Source organism: Phyllobates terribilis, unplaced genomic scaffold, assembly GCF_046119375.1.
Source record: "Phyllobates terribilis strain yellow unplaced genomic scaffold, ASM4611937v1 Scaffold_3__8_contigs__length_932513732, whole genome shotgun sequence".
Taxonomy (NCBI): Eukaryota; Metazoa; Chordata; class Amphibia; order Anura; family Dendrobatidae; genus Phyllobates; species Phyllobates terribilis.
The window spans coordinates 263,144,039-263,169,726 of NW_027362763.1; the positions used below are offsets into that span (position 1 = coordinate 263,144,039).

Below are 25,688 nucleotides of genomic sequence, written 5' to 3' on the forward strand. Positions count from 1 at the left end.
AATTGGACGAGTGCTATCCGATGTTCCATTAGATAGCACTCGCTCCAATGTTATACTATGAAGCAGCTCCAACCAGTGTTTATTTTCACATGCCAAGTCGGCATGAGAAAAAAAATCGCTGCATGCTGCGATTGGCAGTGTATATCAGATGGCGTTCACCCATACAAGTCTATGGGTGCGTGTAAAACATCGGACTGCACTCAGATGTCATCCGAGTGCAGTCTGATATACAGTTGTGCTCAAAAGTACCCCGGCAGAATTTTTCCTTTCTTGGCCTTGTTTCAGGGAATATGAATGATAACAAAAAAATGTTTTCTCCACTCATGGTTATTGGTTGGATGAAGCCATTTATTGTCAAACTACTGTGTTTTCTCTTTTTAAATCTTAATGAGAACCAAAAACATCCAAATGACCCTGATCAAAAGTTCACATACCCTGGTGATTTTGGCCTGATAATATGCACAGAATTTGACACAAATGGGTTTGAATGGCCACTAAAGGCAACATCCTCACCTGTGACCTGTTTGCTTGTAAACAGCTTGTGTGCATAAAAGCTGAGTGAGTTTCTGGGATCCAGACAGACTCTTGCATCTTTCATCCAGCCACTGACGTTTCTGGATTGTGAGTCATGGGGAAAGCAAAAGAATTGTCAACGGATCTACGGGAAAAGGTAGTTGAACTATATATCACAGGAAAGGGATACAAAAAAAATATCCAAGGAATTGATGATGCCAGTCAGCAGCGTTCAAACTGTGATTAACAAATGGAAAATCAGGGGCTCTGTAAAAAACAAACCACGGTCAGGTAGACCAACAAAATTTTCGGCCACAACTGCCAGGAAAATAGTTCGGGATGCAAAGAAAAACCGACAAATAACATCAGCTGAAATTCAGGACTCTCTGAAAACTAGCAGTGTGGCTGTTTCAAGATGCACAATAAGGAGGCACTTGAAGAAAAATGGGCTGCATGGTTGAGTTGCCAGAAGAAAGCCATTACTGCGCAAATGCCACAAAGTATTTCACCTACAATACGCCAAACAGCACAGAGACAAGCCTCAGAACTTCTGGAACAAGGTAATTTGGAGTGATGAGACCAAAATGTAACTCTTTGGCCGCAACCATAAACGTTACATTTGGAGAGAGGTCAACAAGGCCTATGATGAAATGAACACCATTCCTACAGTAAAGCACGGAGGTGGATCGCTGAAGTTTTGGGGATGTGTGAGCTACAAAGGCACAGGAAACTTGGTAAAAGTTGAAGGAAAGATGAATGCAGCAAGTTATCAGCAAATACTGGAGACATATTTGCATTCATCAGCCCGGAAGCTGCGCATGGGACGTACTTGGACGTTCCAACTAGTGATGAACGAGTATGTTCTGTTAACCCTTTCAGAGAGTATGCTTGGGCGAACACCGAGTATCTTCCGCGTGCTCGGCTGTTATGTTTCAGTCTCTGTGTGTGCATAATTTGCGACTGTTTGACAGCTTTAAAACATGTGAGGAATGTCTGCTTCTTAGGCATTCCTCACATGTATTAAAGCTGTCAAATAGTCGCAAATCATGCACACAGAGAGACTGAAACATAACACCTGAGCACGTGGAAGATATTCGGTGTTCGCCCAAGCATACTCACTGAAAGTGTTAACAGAACATACTCGCTCATCACTAGTTCCAACAAGACAATGATCCAAAACACAAGGCCAAGTCGACCTGTTATTGGCTACAGCAGAACAAAGTGAAGGTTCTGGAGTGGCCATCTCAGTCTCCTGACCTCAATATCATTGAGCCACTCTGGGGAGATCTCAAGCGCGCAGTTCATGCTAGACAGCCCAGGAATTTACAGGAACTGGAGGCTTTTTGCCAAGAAGAACGGGCAGCTTTACAATCTGAGAAAATAAAGAACCTCATCCACAACTACCACAAAAGACTTCAAGCTGTCATTGATGTTAGAGAGGGCAATACATGGTATAAAGAACTGGGGTATGTGAACTTTTGATCAGGGTCATTTCGATGTTTTTGGTTGTCATTAAGATTTAAAAAGAGAAAACACAGTAGTTTGACAATAAATGGCTTCACCCAACCAATAACCATGAGTGGAGAAAAAGGTTTTTTGTTATCATTCATATTCTCTGAAACAAGGCCAAGAAAGGAAAAATTCTGCCGGGGTATGTAAACTTTTGAGCACAACTGTATATTGACTCACACAATGGAGAAGATGGAGAAATTAAGTTCTCCATCTTCTCCGCACCTGTGATCCGATTCTTGCATACCAGAGAATCTGATCACACTGCTCTCACACTCAGATCACGCTCGCAGCAGAGTTTGAGCTGAGGGTCATTTGCAGATAGCATCTAATTCTTTCGCTTGAGACAATCTTCGGATGCTACTCGCCAGTGTGAGCGAGCCCTTACTCATGCGTGAAATTCGCCGATGAAGAATTTATGGAAAAAACTAACACACGGGGACCGAACACTGATGGAACTCAAATCCAAAACACTGACAACACTCATTAGTGAAACACACAATTTTTGACATTTGTGAAGAAACACGGACGTGTGAATGAAGCCTTAAAGAAGGCAATCAGGGTAATTTGTCTATGGAAATATCTTTTAATGCATAATTGATATTACGGTAAATTTGACGATCAGGTAACTTGTTAATAACAGGAACTTAAAAGAGGAAGAAGGAAAAACTTTGTCTCGCTGTTTTCCTGGTGGCCAGATACATTAGTATGAAAACAATGCAAATAAGTGCCGCCTCTCAGAAGTCGGAGTGCTCCTTCCTGAGCCCAGCTGTAACTGTATATTTTCTGTAATAACACTACTTTGCCGCTTTGCATGGGTTGTGGTGCACATTCTGTAATTACATTTCCCAGTACTGACTGTATTGTACCTGTTCCACCTTCAGAAACGTCTGGCGTGGAAATAACTTCAGATAGCAGAGGTCTTTGTGGCCGTTTTAGGTCTTTGCAGCTTCCTGTAGTTTTCACCAGCCATAAGTTCTGAACAAAGAGGCTCAAAAAAAGAGAACATACTGTTTTGGTTTTGTTCATTATTTTACATAGCGGTGCCAGGGTACATCATGATATGTGCTCAAAAGTGTTTTAAACACAATCGTCACTTTATAGTATACTGTGAAATTGGGACTTTTTGAAAGAAAACTTTCACAATTTAATTGTGCGCCCAGTGGAACCATGTCAGTAAATTATGAATGCAGAAAAATGAAAAATTGTCCTTCTGCCAGTCAACATTGGCACTGGGGCCGCTGTTCCATTGAGTCATATAACTATTGAGTGGGTTAACATTTACTGAATACACAACATGGCATCAATATATTATCTACATTTCCGACCAATGGTGGTGCTAGTTTGTACATAGTTCCTTGTGACTGGACCTCTTTTTATATTATGCAATTTAATAAGGTTGTTTGTAGAATATTTTTCTTCTAATGAAGTAACAATGTGGTGAAAATTTTTCATTTTCATAGCCCATGAGTTTAGTCAGCTTATAAAAGGGTGATTGTTGGGGATCTAAATGCTGGATCCTAACCATTTATGAGAACAGGGAGGTCCTGGTCCCAATTTTCTCAGTAGAAATGGGGCCATAAAAGTGAAACTATGTACCACCATAGGAGAGGGGTACATAATATGGGACATGGGTCTATATTACATGTTCCCCTGAAATGCTGAGCTTTTTTCACAGACTCTGAATGAAGTGATGAAGAAAAAATTGTGACAATCTTATGAGTAGATATGCTGCCGACAAATGGTGCTGCAGAGTGGATTAATATTTGTGTTGTGTCAAGAAAATTTGCAGCATACTTGACATGTAGCCATAGATTTTTTTGGTATATTTTCTGCTACACATAAATGTGTGTCACAGCCGACATAATGTGTACAAGTGCTTCTCACAAAATTAGAATTTCATCAAAAATTTAATTTATTTCAGTTCTTCAATACAAAAAGTGAAACGCATATATTATATAGAGTCATTACAAACAGAGGGATCTATTTCAAGTGTTTATTTCTGTTAATGTTGATGATTATGGCTTACAGCCAATGAAAACACAAAAGTCATTATCTCAGTAAATTAGAATACTTTATAACAACAGCTTGAAAAATGATTTCATAATCCGAAATGTTGGGCTACTGAAATGTATGTTCAGGAAATGCACTCAATACTTAGTCCTTTTGCATCAATTACTGCACCAATGCGGCGTGGCATGGAGGCGATCAGCCTGTGGCACTGCTGAGGTGTTATGGAAGCCCAGGTGGCTTTGATAGCAGCCTTCAGCTCATCTGCATTGTTGGGTCTGGTGTCTCTCATCTTCCTCTTGACAATACCCCATAGATTCTCACCTGTATGTACCCAAATCTCCACACCAAGTTTGAAGGTATATGCCAAATTACAAAAATTTTGACCAAAGGCAAATTATCTTATAAAATAACAAATAAAGCTATACTCATCAGTTTATTCCCCCGTCACTTCAGCTTTGGCAGATCTTTGCCGGGCCCAGAAGTGATTATTTATTTATTCATTCATTTTAGTCACTTATATAGCGCCTTTAATTTACAAACATTATCAGCACTGTCCCCATTGGGGCTCACAATCTAGATTCCCTATTAGTATGTCTTTGGAGTGTGGGAGGAAACCGGAGAACCCGGAGGAAGCCCACGCAAACACGGGGAGAACACGCAAACTCCTTGCAGATGTTGTCCTTGGTGGGATTTGAACCCAGGATCACAGCGCTGCAAGGCACCAGTGCTAACCACTGAGACACCGTGCTGCCATGAATGTCCCATTCTTCAGTCACCTGACCGTTAAAATCAGTCAGTGGCCTCAGCCATCAGTTGACTGAAGGATGGGACATCACCCTTTCCAGTCCATTGTACTTTGTGACTTCCACCACTTCCTATAAAGATCCAAACGATCATCATTCCTGACTCCATCATACACACTAACACTCAGCCTAGTGTTCTTGTGTTCTCTAAGACTGAGCCACTGCCACAATCCTCAATTCAATAGGCTGGATCCTTCTCTTTCCCGGCATCATTTGTCGGGGAGGGTCAGGTGGCACGCATACACATTAGATGGTTGGCTGATTCCGTCAAAGTCGGCAAGTTTGGCTAACTCTTATTTTATTGAGTATGGGGGCCATAATATTTTAACATCTGCTTTTGTAAAAAAACAATTATGGTGGAAAACTCCTTTAAATCAGTCAAGCATTCACGTGCTCTCAGTGGTGGGAGTGAAGTAAGCCTCTGCCCCTCGTGAGCCAACACTTTTCTCCATACTTTTTTTTGTATCTCTCTCTTGATAAGATCTGCTGCTCAGATTTTAGTCTTATGTTCCCCGTCTGTGTAGAGTTGAGAATAATCCAATTGTGCAGCCTCAAAAATGATCATATTGCTGTGACCGAATTCGTTCTTACTGTACAGAAAAATATGTATGGCATGTTTTATATTCTATTCCACACCTTAAGGCATAAGGTTAAGGCTTTGATTTTATGCAGGTAATTCCTACCACTCAGTCATGTGCCTTTCAGTACTAAGAACCTTTGAAATATTTGTGGCATGTCCAATGGAAAGCATATTGATGTTGCCAGAGCCAGAGGGCCTTCCAAACCATTGAAATACATTGCACTGACTTCACAACACTCATAAACGAACTGTGCCATAATGGAAATTACATAGGAATCACATGGTTTCCTTTTACTATTACCTGTTCACTTAGATTTGCTCTGTTAGACTTCCATAGATCTTTAGTTGGAGGCATTGTGGAAAATATAAGGCATCCACATTCCACTTCATCCTCTACAATTCACTACTATACAGTATGTTCTGCTAATTCTTTACTCATTCTTCTACTTACAGTCTGACTAAAAGCATTTTTAAGGGAACTTCTATCCTTGCAAATATTTTTTTTTTATTATTTCAGTGAATCTAAAATGAAAATCAAGCAACTTGATTTAATGTTCCTATAATTTTGTGTGCACAGCTCCTATGGAGACCTACAGTATATATATAAAAAGTCTACATACTACTGTTAAAATCAATTAAACTCTAATGTCCAAAATAAATAGATAGACCACTCTTCAATAGAAATAGATCAACACTGTTATAGGCCCAAAATTAGCCCCAGGACACCAAGAAAATAAAAGGTAATGGATGTAAAATTGAAAAATAATGATTAAAAACATAGATATAAACAATGGCTGCCAACACCTGTGCATGGAGCTACCAGCTTCAATGTAGAGAAGTGTCACAGATACCAATAAAGGTAGACAATTATTGTGCCAAAACTATGAAAAAAAGGGCTAAACAGCACCTAGAAAAGAACCAGTATATAGGATGATGAATGGAGAATAGTATGATATAAAAGTATAAGCAAAAATCCCCCTGTGGAGTTGTCAAATTAAGTCTTGGTAAAGTGCAATAAATACATGACCTGACACAAAACATCAGTGTGAAATTACTAATAATGACTATCACTATAAGGGCAATACAACCATTAGATTTTTCTAAGTTAGGTGCATATAGGCTATAAAGGGTACAAACAGGCCATCATTAAAGGTATGAAAAAGCTTTAAAGAAAATATGTAATGATACAAATGAGTGACACTTACAATCAGCTGTTGGAGCTAAAGATGTGCGGTCCCCCAACGACGCTGTTTCGCCATTGCTTCTTCCGATGCTTCTTTGTACCCTTTATATATTTTTCATTTTTAACGTCACCCATAAAAGTAGTAGTCAGTACACGGCTGCTTTCATCTACAGTGATTTTGATTAACCCCTTATAAAGTTCAGCTGTTCTAGCAGGATTTTTCTGACATTTTTTAGCTGCACTTTATAGCCCTTTACAGCAAAAGCCATGGTCTGTAAACAGCTTACAACAGAGCAAAGGGATCCCATTGTTAAACGTTATCAGTTAGGAGAAGGGTATAAAAAACTTACCAAGGCTTAAATTTGGTGCAGCAGTGACATTATGTAGAACTGAACGTCCCTCAAAAGTCTATGAAAAGGTAAGAAGAAAATTGGTCCGAGAGCCTGCAAAGAGGGCTAAAGCAATATTAAATGGAAGCTGTGATGTAAAATAACGCTATTAATGTCATGTAAAATAACGCTATTAACCTGCAGATATGGGGCTAATCTGCAGGTTAATAGCGTACTAACACCGTTCAGTGCCCTCACTGAGAGCCCCGCTGCCAGGAGGAAATGAACTTTATTCCCCCGGCAGCTTTGCTCTTTCAGTCACAGGGGTGGTGCCGGTCACCACTCAGTGTATAGAGAGCAGAAGCTGTAACCTCTCTCCCAGCACTGACTGACAGCCGGCGGCGTGGTTACAGATTATATGTGACATTAAAGGTGGAAAAAGTTCTCAAATGATTCATCTTGGTATGATTTTTTTACCTGCTAAAAACCTGGCATTTTAACAGGTGTGTGAAGACTTTTTATATCCACTGTATGTGTTTCCAGACTACAAACAAGTCCTGTATAGCTTTATGCAGCAGATATACTGCCTTTTATCTGTACCTTACATACACTTAGTAGTTTAGCAAAAAGTAGGGGACACATGGATATCATTATAGCTGGTGACTCAGACTACATAAGCTTTGTTTGTAGTCTGTTACCATAGAGACACATAAGCCTTCTTTGGAGCTGTAGGTACAAAATAATTTTTAATACTATTTACTCGCTTATATAAGACCATTCATTCCACACCGCTTTGCAGACATCATCATCATTGTCCCCATTGGGTTTCACAATCTACATTTCCTATGAGCATGGCTTTGGATTGTGGGAGGAAACCGGAGAATTTGGAGGAAACCCACACAAACATGGAGAGAACATACTAACTTCTTGCAGATGTTTTCCTTGGTGTGATTGCAAGGCTACAGTCCTAACCACTAAGCCACCATGCTGCCCACAAACTTTTTGCAAAGATGCTTAATTTTTTTTTGTTTGGAATGCAAGGTCATAATCTATAAAGTTGTGATAGAGGTTTCCATTACCTTTCAGATTATAGAAAGTGAGTTAGCATACACTTGGGTTGTAATAAACCCTTCACTATGTGTAAAACAAGAGGTGTACAGGACAGAAGGGGAGAGGTCGCAGACTTTTATTTACTTACAATCTTTTTTTTTTTCGTTTTGAAGGAAATGTTCTTTTAATCTGGGGATTGGAAAATGGCAAAAGTGCAGCCAATTATTCGGGTAACCTGTAACTTTCCAGCTGTTGCAGAATGATAACTGATATAACACAGCAACAGCTGGAAAGCCACCGGATCTGACCAATGTGAATGAACTCCTCCAAGTGTTGTTTCTTGGTGTGATGGCTTAGTTTTCTTTTGCTTCTGCTCTGCAGATATGTTCTGTAACACATAAAGCTTCCTACCAGTGTATAGAGTGATAATACCCATTGCATGGTTTATTTCCCTAGTCATGGACGCATGGCTGAATTGGATAGTTGTGTGGAGTATGTACTATTGTATATTATATAGTGCAGAAATTAGACCATTTGTTGTTTTTTAGCAGGTTTTTGGATTTTTTTTTCTCTTTTGGTCTTTTAGCAAAGTCAGAACTAATTGCAAAAGATGAAAATAAGTGTGATGAATATTTCTCCTTGCAAACTTCTGAACACTATACAGAGCCAGTGTTTGCGAGCCTGGAATAAGTTAGATCTCAGCATTTTAACTATTGCACTTCTTCTAGGAGAAAAAGAGATAACAGAGAATGGTAAATTATCGTATAATGCAACGTCTAGTTTTCTGTGTATCTAAGATTAAAAAAAAGATCTTTAAAATGAAAATCTAAATCTTCATTAAAAAATTTTTTTAACCTGCAGTTTCTACGATAACTTATTTTTCCATGGTAAAAGGACATAAGCAAGCCATGTGCAGTCTGATCACGTAGTCCTACTGACTTCCACCTGTTCTTTACTTGTTGCTAACCTACCAAATGCGTTTTAGTAAGAAGGGGGCAGATGTCAGGGAGTATGACTGCAGGATCAGATTACACAGGGTTTGTTTCAAGTATGTTACCATGGCAACACATTGATTTCCATAGTAGCCGTAAACATAAAACGGCAGGAGATATTCAATTAATACTATTAACAAAGCTGGCTCTTTTTCCATTTTAGGTTAATTGAAACAATACAAAAATGATTGTTGAGGCTCGCCTTCCTTTAGAATTATTGTGTAAAAGCAAACAGCTTAGCAACTTTCTAGAATATTTTGTATTTTAATTTCTTACTTTTTTAAAGATCTTTGCTAGATGTCAAAGGAAGAGAACACTTGTGTACATTCTAGTTAATACGGCTTTATCTCAAATACCAAAGGAGCGTGATTAGAGACTGTGCAGCCAGACTAGTCGCTCAAAGCAAGCACCTAAGAAGATGATGTGGACAGACTCCAGCACTCACACCACTTCTTTCCCCCCTGACATGCACATGGAGTCGGGGCTGGAGCACACGGCTTCACTGTGTCTGTCCAGGGAGGAGTAAAAGCTCAAAATTGTCCACATCATCATGGGTGATTGCAGGTTGGAGAATGTCAATCACATCCTGGGGGAGCGATTAGGTTCCGTGGAGCCAGACTAGACTGTGAAAGCAACGCCCTCCAACTAGTTCAGGATAATGTGCATACATATGTGAGTGATAACAATAAAAGTTATATTATGTGGACGTATAAATAACTGGATCGCACATCAAGGGCATGATTTTATTGCTGGATCATGAGGTTAAATCACTGTAGGGGCCTGGCAGGGTTCTTGGAGAATTATAATTGATGTAATGTAACAAACCATGCTTGTATGTATGTGAACATCACATGTTATCAAGGTTTATAGCCCCCTAAAAAGATCTTTAAAAAGAAGATATATTAGAAAGTTGTATAGCTTTGAATTACACAATCATAACATCCACTGGGACATCCAGTGATCATGAGAACGAGGGTCTGGAACTCCACAACCAACCTCTGCAGTCTTGTCTTGAATGGAGCTCAATCATTGTCTATGAGACCGCCAGAGAAAGCAGAGCACAGGGTTACAGATCCCCTCCCTTCCAGCCAGGGTCGGCGTCAGCACCCGGCGCACCCGGGCAAATGCCGGGGCCCTGAGCAGGCAGAGGGGCCCACTGGCGGTCGCGCACCCCGCTGGGCTATGGGCGGAGGAGAGCGGTGTCAGCGCCCGCCCTTCTCCGCCGCTTGCTCAGGGCCCCGGCAGCCCGATACTTACCTCTCCCCGTGCCTCCGCAGATCAGCTGTCTTCCTGCTCTGCGCTCCCTGTGACGTCTCAGGTCAGAGGGCGCGGTGACGTCTTTACACCGCGCCCTCCCCTGAGCCGTCACAGGGAGCGCTGAGCGGGAAGACGCCGACAACGCTGGAGTTCGGAGCAGAGCAGCGAGCGGCGGGCAGCGGGCAGCAGGTGAGGAGAAGGGAGGTGAGTATTTGATTTTTTTTTTTTTTTAATGTATGGAGGCATGGGGCATTATAAAGAGGGGAGGGGGGGCATCCTGCATGGGGCATTATAAAGAGAGGGGGGGACATCCTGCATGGGGCATTATAAAGAGGAGGGGTGACAGCCTGCATGGGGCATTATAAAGAGAGGGGGGGCATCCTGCATGGGGCATTATAAAGAGGAGGGGTGACAGCCTGCATGGGGCATTATAAGGTGGGGAACAGCCTGCATGGGGCATTATAAAGAGGGGGGGATTCCTGCTTGGGGCATTATAATGAGGAGGGGTGACAGCCTGCATGGGGCATTATAAGGTGGGGACCAGCCTGCATGGGGCATTATAAGGTGGGGAACAGCCTGCACGGGGCATTATAAAGAGAGGGGGGGACATCCTGCATGGGGCATTATAAAGAGGAGGGGTGACAGCCTGCATGGGGCAGTATAAAGAGGAGGGGTGACAGCCTGCATGGGGCATTATAAAGAGGAGGGGTGACAGCCTGCATGGGGCAGTATAAAGAGGAGGGGTGACAGCCTGCATGGGGCATTATAAGGTGGGGAACAGCCTGCATGGGGCATTATAAAGAGGGGGGGATTCCTGCTTGGGGCATTATAATGAGGAGGGGTGACAGCCTGCATGGGGCATTATAAGGTGGGGACCAGCCTGCATGGGGCATTATAAGGTGGGGAGCAGCCTGCACGGGGCATTATAAAGAGAGGGGGGGACATCCTGCATGGGGCATTATAAAGAGGAGGGGTGACAGCCTGCATGGGGCAGTATAAAGAGGAGGGGTGACAGCCTGCATGGGGCATTATAAAGAAGAGGGGTGACAGCCTGCATGGGGCATTATAAGGTGGGGAACAGCCTGCATGGGGCATTATAAAGAGGGGGGGGATTCCTGCTTGGGGCATTATAATGAGGAGGGGTGACAGCCTGCATGGGGCATTATAAGGTGGGGACCAGCCTGCATGGGGCATTATAAGGTGGGGAACAGCCTGCACGGGGCATTATAAAGAGAGGGGGGGACATTCTGCATGGGGCATTATAAAGAGGAGGGGTGACAGCCTGCATGGAGCATTATAAAGAGGAGGGGTGACAGCCTGCATGGGGCATTATAAAGAGGGGGGCAGCCTGTATAGGGCATTATGTGGGGGGTAACAGCCTGCATGGAGCATTAAAAGGGGGGGGGCCTGTATGGGGCATTATGCGGGGGGGAACAGCCTGCATGGAGCATTATAAGGGGGGGGGCAGCCTGTATGGGGCATTATGTGGGGGGTAACAGCCTGCATGGAGCATTAAAAGGGAGGGGCCTGTATGGGGCATTATGTGGGGGGTAACAGCCTGCATGGAGCATTATAAGGGGGGGACAGCCTGTATGGGGCATTATGTGGGGGGTAACAGCCTGCATGCAGCATTATATGGGGACCGGTATCCTGTATGGAGCGTTATATGGGGGCCAGTATCCTGTATGGAGCGTTATATGGGGGCCAGTATTCTGTATGGAGCCTTATATGGGGGCCAGTATTCCGTATGGAGCCTTATATGGAAGCCAGTATTGCGTATGGAGCCTTATATGGGGGCCAGTATTCCATATGGAGCCTTATATAGGGGCCAGTATTCCATATGGGGCCTTATATGGGGGCCAGTATTCCGTATGGAGCCTTATATGGGGGCCAGTATTCCGTATGGAGCCTTATATGGGGGCCAGTATTCCGCATGGAGCCTTATATGGGGGTCAGTATTCCGCATGGAGCCTTATATGGGGGTCAGTATTCCGCATGGAGCCTTATATGGGGGTCAGTATTCCGCATGGAGCCTTATATGGGGGTCAGTATTCCGCATGGAGCCTTATATGGGGGTCAGTATTCCGTATGGGGCCTTATATGGGGGCCAGTATTCCGTATGGGGTCTTATATGGGGGCCAGTATTCCGTATGGGGTCTTATATGGGGGCCAGTATTCCGTATGGGGTCTTATATGGGGGCCAGTATTCCGTATGGGGCCTTATATGGGGGCCAGTATTCCGTATGGGGTCTTATATGGGGGCCAGTATTCCGTATGGGGTCTTATATGGGGGCCAGTATTCCGTATGGGGCCTTATATGGGGGCAAGTATTCCGTATGGGGCCTTATATGGGGGCAAGTATTCCGTATGGGGCCTTATATGGGGGCCAGTATTCCGAATGAAGCGTTATATGGGGGCCAGTATTCCGTATGGGCGTTATATGGGGACCAGTATTCCGTATGGAGCCTTATATGGGGGCCACTATTCTGTGTGGAGCGATTCACCGGTTTCTGAGCTATTGTGGAATTTACAATAGATATCACTCATGAAGTGAAATCTTTGCATTGTACTATATATATATATATTTCTCCGCCGTATCTCTGCATCATGAATCGTGGTGTGTGTTAAAGGGGCCCACTGAGACTCTTTCGCCCGGGGCCCAGAAAAACCTGGAGCCGGCCCTGCTTCCAGCTGCCGGACCCCCAGTGATCAGTAAGTTATCACTATCCTATTAATAGTGGATTACATATGATCTTCAGTATAGCCCTTTAAACTTTATTTGCTGTGGACCATGTTCTTGTATAACTTTGCAGATTGCATTATACCACCTGTAAGACCACATTTGCCATATTGTACATGCACGCTTGTGCATATAATATACCACTATGTTAACTACTTGGGACTTTGTACATTCACATATATTTTTTGTACCCATTTTTACAATGCATTATGCACTGCTCTGTGGCTGAGATATATATATATATATATATATATATATATATATATATATATATAGATATAGATATATATAGATATATATATATATATAGATAGATATAGATATATATAGATATAGATATAGTACAGACCAAAAGTTTGGACACACCTTCTCATTTAAAGATTTTTCTGTATTTTCATGACTATGAAAATTGTACATTCACACTGAAGGCATCAAAACTATGAATTAACACATGTGGAATTATATACTTAACAAAAAAGTGTGAAACAACTGAAAATATGTCTTATATTCTAGGTTCTTCAAAGTAGCCACCTTTTGCTTTGATGACTGCTTTGCACACTCTTGGCATTCTCTTGATGAGCTTCAAGAGGTAGTCACCGGAAATGGTTTTCACTTCACATGTGTGTCAGGCCTGGACAGTATGTGACTTAAATATCAGTGTCTGAGCAAAGGGTCTGAATACTTATGGCCATGTAATATTTCAGTTTTTCTTTTTAATAAATTTGCAAAAATTTCTGCATTTCTGTTTTTTTCAGTCAAGATGGGGTGCAGAGTGTACTTTAATGAGAAAAAAATGAACTTTTTAGAATTTACCAAATGGCTGCAATGAAACAAAGAGTGAAAAATTTAAAGGGGTCTGAATACATTCCGTACCCACTGTAAGTGTCCCAATAAACATATATTATACAGGCTCATTGGGTATTGTTCTTTTTTATGGTAACCTTGCAGTCTGCACAGTTCATGCTTCTATTCATGGTTATGAACCTGCATAATATATGTTTATTGTGACACTTACAGTACAGACCAAAAGTTTAGACACACCTCATTTAAAGATTTTTCTTTATTTTCATGACTATGAAAATTGTACATTCACACTGAAGGCATCAAAACTATGAATTAACACATATGGAATTATATACTTAACAAAAAAGTGTGAAACAACTGAAAATATGTCTTATATTCTAGGTTCTTCAAAGTAGCCACCTTTTGCTTTGATGACTGCTTTGCACACTCTTGGCATTCTCTTGATGAGCTTCAAGAGGTAGTCACCGGAAATGGTCTTCCAACAATCTTGAAGGAGTTACCAGAGATGCTTAGCACTTGTTGGCCCTTTTGCCTTCACTCTGCGGTCCAGCTCACCCCAAACCATCACGATTGGGTTCAGGTCTGGTGACTGTGGAGGCCAGGTCATCTGGCGTAGCACCCCATCACTCTCTTTCTTGGTCAAATAGCCCTTACACAGCCTGGAGGTGTGTTTGGGGTCATTGTCCTGTTGAAAAATAAATGATGGTCCAACTAAACACAAACCGGATGGAATAGCATGCCGCTGCAAGATGCTGTGGTAGCCATGCTGGTTCAGTATGCCTTCAATTTTGAATAAATCCCCAACAGTGTCACCAGCAAAGCACCCCCACACAGTCACACCTCCTCCTCCATGCTTCACAGTGGGAACCAGGCATGTAGAGTCTATCCGTTCACCTTTTCTGTGTCGCACAAAGACACGGTGGTTGGAACCAAAGATCTCAAATTTGGACTCATCAGACCAAAGCACAGATTTCCACTGGTCTAATGTCCATTCCTTGTGTTTTTTAGCCCAAACAAGTCTCTTCTGCTTGTTGCCTGTCCTTACCAGTGGTTTCCTAGCAGCTATTTTACCATGAAGGCCTGCTGCACAAAGTCTCCTCTTAACAGTTGTTGTAGAGATGTGTCTGCTGCTAGAACTCTTTGTGGCATTGACCTGGTCTCTAATCTGCTGTTAACCTGCGATTTCTGAGGCTGGTGACTCGGATAAACTTATCCTCAGAAGCAGAGGTGACTCTTGGTCTTCCTTTCCTGGGGCGGTCCTCATGTGAGCCAGTTTCTTTGTATCGCTTGATGATTTTTGCAACTGCACTTGGGGACACTTTCAAAGTTTTCCCAATTTTTCGCACTGACTGACCTTCATTTCTTAAAGTAATGATGGCCACTCGTTTTTCTTTACTTAGCTGCTTTTTTCTTGCCATAATACAAATTCTAACAGTCTATTCAGTAGGACTATCAGCTGTGTATCCACCTGACTTCTGCACAACACAACTGATGGTCCCAACCCCATTTATAAGGCAAGAAATCCCACTTATTAAACCTGACAGGGCACACCTGTGAAGTGAAAACCATTTCCGGTGACTACCTCTTGAAGCTCATCAAGAGAATGCCAAGAGTGTGCAAAGCAGTCATCAAAGCAAAAGGTGGCTACTTTGAAGAACCTAGAATATAAGACATATTTTCAGTTGTTTCACACTTTTTTGTTAAGTATATAATTCCACATGTGTTAATTCATAGTTTTGATGCCTTCAGTGTGAATGTACAATTTTCATAGTCATGAAAATACAGAAAAATCTTTAAATGAGGTGTGTCCAAACTTTTGGTCTGTACTGTGTATGTTTGCATACTTATTTCTGACCATTGTGACTATTACATGTTGACTATTTTGTATGAGGCTATAGGTGTCTTATTCTGTGCTGCCAGGTTATCTAGGTACTGTCTTTCCATCTTTATGAATTGTATGTATTTTTTTGTATTCTATATTATATGTATGAATAAATTGTTACATTTAAGCTTATAGCTCCTTTGTTCTCCTATTTGCAATATATTTATACCTAATAAAATATCTTTTTTTTTTAGCTAAAAAAACCTCCTTGCTCTGTAATTGTTAAAACTGTAAACGATACCTAGAAATGACACTGACCTCATATATTACCTGTCATTTTTTGCTGTTTTTGTATGTTTATCTAGCCTCTCACATTTTGTTCTAGACTGCGGATTGCGTTATTGCAACTGAAGGAGAAGGAAACTAAACTTCAGGCTGTGACCACCGAGCTTACAACTTATCAGCAGGCAGTGAGAGCCGCACAAGACCAAGAGCAGCTGCTGAGGTAAGGAAGCGCACCAGAGCGTGACATCAATGATGTGATTGTCCTCATGGCAGACACAAGCCATAAAATTTACCAATAATGTGGGAAGGCTGCATGTATTTTTAGCTTGTCATGCCATAGAAAATATCACTGTTGTCATAGCAATCTCTATGGTTATGAGGGCAAAGCTTTACCATTAATCTCTAGAAAAGTTGCTAGGTTCCAGAGTTCAGCTCAAGTTGAGAAACTCTTGACCTGCCTATATGGGCTGTGTTTGATCAGAGTATAAAGGACGGCTCACACGCATTTCTTGTGCACAAAGTTTGATATAGAAAACAGATTTGGTAATTATCGTCTAGGTCTTTAGGAAAAAAAAAAGAGTATTAATGAAATGAACATGCGATATATACTTTAATATTGAAGCCAAGGAGAGCGAATAGCCGAGCGACTGAGAATATATTGTAGTTCCTATGTAATAAAATAGAATATACACAATTTAATGCACATAATGCTTTCCATGCAGCCTGAAAGTTTATAGCTGGGCTTTATAACTTGTGCTTTAGGGTAGACTTCAGATTTCTCTGCGTATCGGTTTCTGTTCCCAATTATCCACAAGTGACATTTATTATCTTGCAGAATGTTATTATTGTTATGGTAAAACCTCATTCAGCAATGATTTTCAGACTTTCGCCAAGCAAGAAAAACAAAAAAAACTGACTTCCATGAACCTTAGTAAGATTCAGTTCCCAAAGCTAAAATGGCCAATTTCATGTCATACACTTTGTCTATATTTAAAGAGGACCTGTCACCAGGTAAGAAGTGTCCAGTTTTCGCTCTTATTTTATTCCCGCCGCTCCCCTGAGTATTCAGGTTTTTGCTATTTTTAAATCCGCCAACTAGTTCCAGAGATATGAGCCTTTTTACTTTAGGCTTTATGGACTTTATCAAGGGGGCGTGTCTCACAAGATTTGCCGGGGGGTTGTCTGGAGGTGTGGCCTATTTAACACGCCCGCTTGGTAAACAAAAAAAAAAGCCCATATCTGTGGAACCATATGGTGGATTTAAAAAAAACAAAACACAGATACTCAGGGAAGCAGCAAAAATAAAATAATAGCAAAATCTGGCCACTTTTTGATCTAGTGACAGGTCTCCTTTAAACCCTTGATGCAAAATCACATACATGTATGATTGTGGGGGTGATCGCTAGTGGGGAGGGCTCATGACCTGAACTTATCTAATATAATTGTCTTATCTGTCTGTCTGTCTGTCTATCTGTCTGTCTGTCCAGGAAATCCCACGTCGCTGATTGGTCAGGCCGCGGCCAATCAGCGACGTGGGATTTCAGAAAAAGATGGCGGCCGTTAGCGGCTCACCCTCACACGCTCATCCGCAAACGCTCACCCTCACCCGCTCACCCTCACATGCTCAGACGCTCACCCTCAGACGCTCACCCTCCGACGCTCACCCTCAGGCTCTGACGCTCATGCTCAGACGCTCATGCTCAGACGCTCATGCTCAGACGCTCATGCTCTGACGCTCACGCTCTGACGCTCACGCTCTGACGCTCACGCTCGGACGCTCACGCTCAGACGCTCACGCTCTGACGCTCAGGCTCTGACGCTCAGGCTCAGACGCTTACACTCTGACGCTCACACTCTGACGCTCACACTCACGCTCTGACGCTCACGCTTTGACGCTCACGCTCTGACGCGGACGCTCACGCTCACGCTCTGACGCTCACGCTCTGACGCGGACGCTCACGCTCTGACGCGCTCACGCTCTGACGCGGACGCTCACGCTCTGACGCGCTCACGCTCGAACGCTCACGGTCGGACGCTCACGCTCAGGCTCTGACGCTCACCCTTGGACGCTCACCCTTGGACGCTCACCCTCGGACGCTCACCCTTGGACGCTCACCCTCGGACGCTTACCCTCGGACACTCACCCTCACACGCTCACATTCTCACGCTCACATTCTTACGCTCCCACGCTCACCTTCACACGCTCCCATGCTCACCCTCACACGCTCCCACGCTCACACTCTCACCCTCACACTCTCACCCTCACACGCTCACCGGCTCCCACGCTCACACGCTCACCCTGTGCTCGCAGCAGAAGTTCCCCGACCGGCGGCCTTGCTCTCCGGTCCTCCAAAATTCATTAGGGGCCCCGGGGGGATACATTTGGGGGTTAATTTAAAGTAGTGCACAACCCATTTAAACACTGCTTCGCTGATTAGTCGCGCCCGGTCGGCCGCATACATATTCTAGAATACCCGATGCGTTAGAATCGGGCCACCATCTAGTCTACATATACTTATCTACTCAGACCAATGTTATTCTTTCGGCTGTGCACATGTTCGATTTTTTTTTTTCCTCAGACAGAGTGTGTCCGAGGAAAAAATGGCTGCATACCCGAGTTTGAGTCGGATCGCACTTGGCTGTGCAAGTCACTGAGTCCGTGGAAACCATCAGACTGCACTTGAATGACATCTGAGTGCAGTCTGATTTCCACGCACTTATAGAATGGAGAACATGGAGAATTTTTTTCCTCCATCTTCTCCTCAACCGAGAGAAACGGATCCAAGTGTCATTTGCATAATTCTCTCGGATGAGATAATTTACGGACGTCTACACGAACCCTAAGGAAAAGTACAAAAGTTGTGGCTCTTGGAAGGAGAGGAAAAAAATGTAAAATCACCCAGTCCTTATAGAGGACCTCTCGCTGGGTCAAAAGTGGACAATGTTTGCTCTTATTTTACTTATTTTATTAATGATATTATTTTTATTTATTATTAGCAGTAGAAATGTAATCGTTTTGACCTGGTGCTAGGCTGTCTTTAAGGCCACGGCCCAACTATCAGTATTTGGTCAGTTTGCGGTCAGTATTTTTTCTCAGGAGTGGGAGCCAAAACCAGGAGTGGGTGATAAATGCAGAATTGGTGACTTGTTTCTATTATACCTTTTCTCTGATTGTTCCTCACCTGGTTTTGGCTTCTACTCCTGAGAAAAAATACTGACCGAATACTGACCAAATACTGATAGTGGGCCATGGCCTTAAGGGTTAACTCACATCTCCATCAAAGTACCTGCTCTCTAACAATGGCCATACATACTACATTAATGTCAGTTGAACATGCTGACTATGGCAAAATTGGCTAAGCCTGTGCATGAAGTCCCTGCTCTCCCCTGACAACATATTGTAGTTATAAAGACAGGCAAGCACAGCTGGGCTACACTCTTTGTGTAAGTCCCACAGAGATGAATGGGAGTTACTTAAGCTGTCAAAAAGCGAGCTACACTGTTGGCGTAACATCTAATTGGAGAAACAATGTAGCTTACTATACTACATAGTTTCAGTAGCTCTTATTTATTTCTATGGGATTAACGCAAGCAGCGTAGCCCAGCCGTGCTTGCCTTTGCCTGTCTTTGTATGGGGTCTCTGGGGTCCTGTCTTGAGTCATCCCATCTCATACACATGACCATTCTGACCACCCCTGAAATACATCACTTATAGAAGTCTACGGGCTATACTGTGTACTATACCAATTTCATATGTTGGTACTGTAGGGATTTCACGCTCTTTGGCAGCCGTTAGCATTCACACAGACAATGCAGTCCTGTCCAAACGTGAAATTTTATTACTTTCATTAAACTCCAGTGGTTACAAAACAAAACAACCTCTTCTGGGCACAAAGGTATAACAGAAAAAATAAAGCAGTTCATGCACCAGCAGGCAACAAATAACAGGGCAGGCTCACCCATTCAGATTATAATCCTCTCTGTCTCAGTTTCTGGCAGAGACTGCCAACCCTAGAGGTCTTTTCTTCTACCCACACACAGACAGACCTAAGACTGCTCAGCTGCCTTATATAGGACCTGGGAAACATGGATTGTAGATATGGGAGCGACCATTCCCACCCAAGCTCTTTTGGTCGCTCCTAAAACCCGGACCAAAAATCTAGTCCCAATAAAAAAAAACTCTCAGCAACCTGTTGTTGCTGGAGTCTACATCTACAGAACTTACATCATTGAAACCGGGCACCTTGGTTACACATGCCTCCCATCCACAACTTTACCTCTTGCTTTTCTACATTACAAAGACATTTTTTAAATATCAGGTTTTATGGAATCTGTTTGAAAATAAATTATAACTAACAAATAAAGTTGCAATTTGTAACGCTATAGCATGCAAGCATGAAATATGTGAAATTAGAATTGCATCACTGCTCTGAAAAATAGGAAAAAATGAAGATACTTTAGCCAATACACGTGTGCCCAGCAGCCAACGACAAGGCGATCCTCTTGTTCTGGGAACCTAACTTAATGTGATCCCTCTCCTGAGCTGATAGCCTCCATATATATGGGTAGGTAGGATCCTGCTATGATTAAAACCACCATTGTCTGATGGGTGAAGTGCTCAGAAATCCTATGAATGCAAATATCAAAGTAATTAACAAATAAAGGCTATCAGCCCAGGAGAGGAATCATGTTTTTTCCTATTTTCTAGAGCAGTAATGTAATTCCAATTTCACATATTTCATGTTTGCATGCTATAGTGCTACAGAGTGCTACTTTATCTGTTAGTTATATATGGAGATGGCTACTCTTAGTAAGCACCTGTACACACATGGTCTCTGTTTGAAAGTGATGGTCAGTCTTTGATATTTGAAAAGAATCTGCGACATGTTCCATCAGATATCGCATTAGAGATGTATAATATAGTTATGTATTCTGCACCTCGGTAATATGGCGCCACTGTGCACGTGTGCTGCTGCTTGTGTGTGTTATTCACACCTGTAAGCCTACTTGGAATAGGACAAATGTGTAAGGCAGCTTGGGTAATGGCTACATGAACACTTGTTGAATGCAATCTGTTCCTTTTAGGGTTTCCATATAAAACTTATATAAGAGATACACATTTTTAGAAAAATTCTGTAAATAAAGGCCATCAGAATAAGCCATAAGCATTTGTGTTTTAGCTGAATCTCTGGGCTGATATCTACTAGATGATTGTATGAATGCATTGTATAGATATTCGGTTCAGAGAACTGTGCCAGGCACTGCAGGTGCAGGGATTGTGCTGGAGGTCTGTACCCATCTCAGCCATAGATGAAGAACGTGACCACTTTGTTCTCTGTGTACGTAGGTTATTATGTATGGATACAGATACATTAGAATTCTTTTAGTTGTATGTTACACACAGTCAAATCAAGTATCTGATTGACACCAATTAGAGCATTCTTACAGCTAATGAGCGATGTAGTAATAAAATGGTATTGTGGGTGTCAGTACCATAGAAAATGACATATTTCTCTTCTATAAATATAAAAAGTCATAACACCGAGATATGTGCATTGTCAGGGCTTGTGGAAACATGGGTCAGATAAAATAATTTTTTTTTTCCCAATCTTACTGGAAAGGCGAAAGCAAGATAAATATCACCATGACGGTATTGCAGTATTTTGGGGGGGCGTTGGGCTGATAACTTTTGGGGGGGCATTGGGCATTGGGCTGATAACTGGATAACTCTTTAAGGGTTCTTTTACAGGTGAAGATAAGCTTGTAAAAACAGCATTGATTCAACAATCGCTGCATATTTTGGACACTAATTGGGAATATTTGCTCAGTATATCAAAATGTAACCAATAATCGCCCCCTTGCAGACTTTGAACAAACGGTTGGACATGTTTAAAGCCGTCATGTCTGATCCCTCTTTTTCCTGACAACCGCTCTCAGAGGTCTGCCATCAAATCTTCGTAGACAGGGAATCCTCCCCTAATTCTCTTAATATCAGCAAGGTGAGACGAGTTTTCTATTGTGCACAAGTAGTATAAGCATCCCGCACTCTTCCATGATATTTCAATGATCACAGCTCATCAGAAATGCCACCACATGCAACATGAACCAGGCCGTCTAATCTGATTACTTAGCTTGTGACCTTGACTGAGGAGTCATGCCATGAATCACACATTTTTAAGTAATTCTCCTGATATATTGGGCTCCTGAAGACCTTAAAAACCAGTGACATGATATAATCCTTGAAGTAAAAATCCTTTCATGAGTTTATTTCTATCTTTCAAATATGAATGAATCTTATTATTAGTAATATGTTTGTGCATCAAAGATGTCCAAGAACGTTTCACCGCATTACAGCTGCATGATTTTGCCAGTCTGATGTTTACTGCCTGATGTGCTGACATTTCGTATGAGTTAATGTGTCACCCAGGGGGAATATAGGGGACTCGGTACCCGGGCCTTTTACCTTGTTTAGGAGGTCACGGCAGTCGGCTCGCGGGCCCGTACTCTAGGTCTCTCTTTAAAAAGGGGTGTTAGTGTACAGTTTGTCTCGTGACGCCACCTGTGGTTACCGGTAATGGTTACCGGCGCTGCTGCAGAGCTTCGGGGGGTGATGGTGAAGTGACCGCGGGCAAGGCCGCGCGTTGATATCCATGATCTGGCCCAGCAAGATCCCCACACACAGACTCTACCTTGATAACCGTATCTTTACTTGTATACATTTTTAACACAGCAGAACACAATAAATGACAACCGTAAAAGTTCACAGCAATAACGTTTAATTATAAGCTGACCCTCACTGTCCCTACTCACACGTTACCAGTCCTTTACTCCAGAAGGATGTGTCCCCTGTCGCAGGCCTGTCTGTCTTTGCAGGAAGGCGTCCCAGCCGAAGAAAACAGGAACAGCAGACTTCGCTGAAAGGAGGGAATACTTCGGCCTCTCGCCAGAGGTCCCGCTTACAGTCTCTCTGATCCGGATAGAAGCTCTTGTAGATTCCCTTATGTGGTTCACACTCCAGTAGGGGAGTGTAACAGCTGAATCCTTCAGCAGTGCAGAAGCTGGGGAAAACTCTGAGGATATGATGTCAGATAACAGAAACCACGTTGAGAGTATCCTCTACGGCACACACGAGGACCTGCACACCGTCCTGGTTCCTTTCACAGACCACCTCAGACTCTCCGCGCGCTTTGCTTTCTTTTCACTTTGCTCACGTGACTCTCCAGGGAGGGACCCAGGAGACTCAGTCTTTTTCTCTATCATCACATCCTGCGCAGGTGCAACCTCTGGCCACAAGGTGGCAACACCATCCTGCGTTATCATTTCTGTCACAGGCTCTATCTCAATTATCACAGAACAGCCAGAGCCTGCCAGCTCACTACACGCCCCCCCCCCGCTCAAAGGTTGGCAGTCCCTGCCAACGACCAGCTCCAGGGCGGCGATGGCTGTGGATGTTACAGGGGGCGGCTGGGAAGAGGGCCACACATATTGGTCTCTGTAGGACTGTCCTGGAGGTACCCCTGCAGTGGTCCTCGTTGTCCGCCTAACGGGTTGGATCCCCTCTCTCCTATCAGTCACCCCACTCTCTTTCCCAGTCGACATGTCAGTAGAGGAGGTAATCGGTTCAAGTGCGTCAGTCAGACGGACAGGGGTAGGCATGCATTCAATCTCTACATCCCCTGGGGTCAGTGTCTCCGACAGTATTAGTGATATCCATCTCTCTAGGTATCACAGTAGGGGAGTCAGGCTGGGAGCGACAGGGGCGCAACATATTACGGTGCAAAGTACGGATGCTGCCGCTGTCTTCGCCCTGCACTCGATAGACGGGGCCACCGGGGTACGGGTGTCCAATTACTCGATAGACTTCGGTCTCCCACTTGGGCCGGAGTTTCCCTTGCGGTTTCTTTATACGGACTAGGACCAGTTGACCTACATTCAGTGAGTCCTCTTGTACCGGAAGTGGGTCAGCGTGCACTTGATCCTGGATTAGTCGGCCTACTAGCCGGTAGACAGTCTCCATTCTCTGGCGGTGTGTTTGTAGCCAGGAAGGATAGGTACCACAGGTATCTTCTTCGGAGTTAGACAGTTGCAACTCATGGATGTCTTTGCCTGGACGGCCAAAGAGAAGGGTGTATGGGGTGTATCCGGTGACGGAATGGACTTGATTATTATAGACCCACAGCAGTTCTGGGAGGAATCGAGGCCAGTCGGGCTTTTTGTCTTCAGCCAGTGTCCGGATCAGTTGTAAGAGGGTCCGGTTAAAGCGTTCACACGCGCAATTCCCTTGTGGATGGTAAGGGGTGGTCCTGGACTTCTTGATTCCATACATCCGTTGGAGTTCTTCAATGACTCGCCCTTCGAAACAAGCCCCCTGATCAGAGTGCAGCCGCTCCGGACATCCGTAGACCCGAACGAACTGTTGACAGATGGCCTGTGCAGCTGATTCGGCAGTCTGATCCTTGGTAGCAACAGCGACGGCGAATTTCGTGAAGTGGTCCACCATCACCAGACAGTACTGGTAGCCACTATTCGCCGTTCCGATCAACAGATAGTCCACCATCAACAGCTCGAGGGGCCTCGACGTCCTAATAGTCTGGACGGGTGCACACTGTTCAGCGGACTTGTGGAATTCACAGGTACGGCATTCTTGACAGATGCTTTCAACCAGCTTACGGAGCCCCGGACAAAAAATGAACTGCTGGGTCCACCGGAGGGTCTTGTCTATGCCGAAGTGGCCGTTCCTCCTGTGAACTTCGCCCACCATCTCATGGGCCAACTGCACCGGGATGACAATCTGCAAACACTCCTCCAGCATATGGGATAAAAGGGCCCTGCGATACAGGACTCCATCTTTCACGATCAGCCGATCCCATTGGGCAAGCAGAGTCAAGGCTCCGGTCGATAGTCGGGCTCTCACTTCGGAGGGCGGTTTCTCTTGTTTATTCACATACCGTTTCAGTAAGACGTGCTCGGGATCTCGATCTTGAAGCTTGGCCCATTCTTGCTGGGACAGGGGAGATCCCACTACGGCTTCAATCCCTCCTACAGCATACTGGCGGCTATCTTCTATTTGCTTTGCGAGCCGGGCAAGGTCAGGCATCTCATCTTCCTCCAACTCTTCATCCCGGTCCCCCACTGGCGGGGATGATGTCACTCTAGACAGGCTGTCAGCATTCTGATTCTCATTCCCCGCTCTGTATTTAATTTTGTACTGGAATCTAGAGAGCCTGGCCATCCAGCGCTGTCCCATTGCCCCTAGTTTGGCATTCTCTAGGTGGGCGAGAGGATTGTTGTCCGTCATGACCAGCACCTCCGCTCCTGTCAGATAGCCAGCAAAATTCTCCGTCATAGCCCAAGTCAGAGCCAAGAATTCCAAGCAGAAGGAGCTGTAGTTGACGGGATTCTTTTCGGTGTCACGGAGAGACCTACTGGCTATTACGCGTTCTTTATTATCTTGAACTTGAGAGAGGACCGCCCCTAGACCTTGAAGGCTGGCGTCGGTGTGCAACTGGAACGGTAATGTGTAATCTGCATACGCCAGAATAGGGGGTGATGTTAGAGCAGCCTTAAGTGCCTGAAAGGATTTTTCTTGGTCAGGCCCCCAACTGATGCGTCGTCCTCTGGGACTGTTCGCGGTCCCTCGGAGAACCTCATGCAGTGGTTCAGCAAGCCGAGCAAAGTCCTTGACAAACCAACGGTAGTAGCCTGCCAGCCCCAGAAAAGCCCGGACTTCTTTGACGGTAGTTGGCTGCGGCCACTCTTGAACGGCTGCTATCTTCTCCGGAGAGGGCTGGACACCTTCGGCCGAGAT

General features: G+C 43.8%; 1 protein-coding gene across 3 annotated transcripts in view; it reads left to right on the plus strand.

Moving 5' to 3' along the window:
- LEKR1 (leucine, glutamate and lysine rich 1) overlaps positions 1-25,688 on the plus strand; it is a 195,228-nt gene that overhangs the window by 31,679 nt on the left and 137,861 nt on the right. For all 3 annotated transcript variants that reach the window (XM_073674775.1, XM_073674777.1, XM_073674776.1), the window contains exon 5: positions 15,981-16,100. In XM_073674775.1, the coding sequence (XP_073530876.1) occupies positions 15,981-16,100 (120 nt within the window). The remainder of the gene's footprint in view (positions 1-15,980; positions 16,101-25,688) is intronic.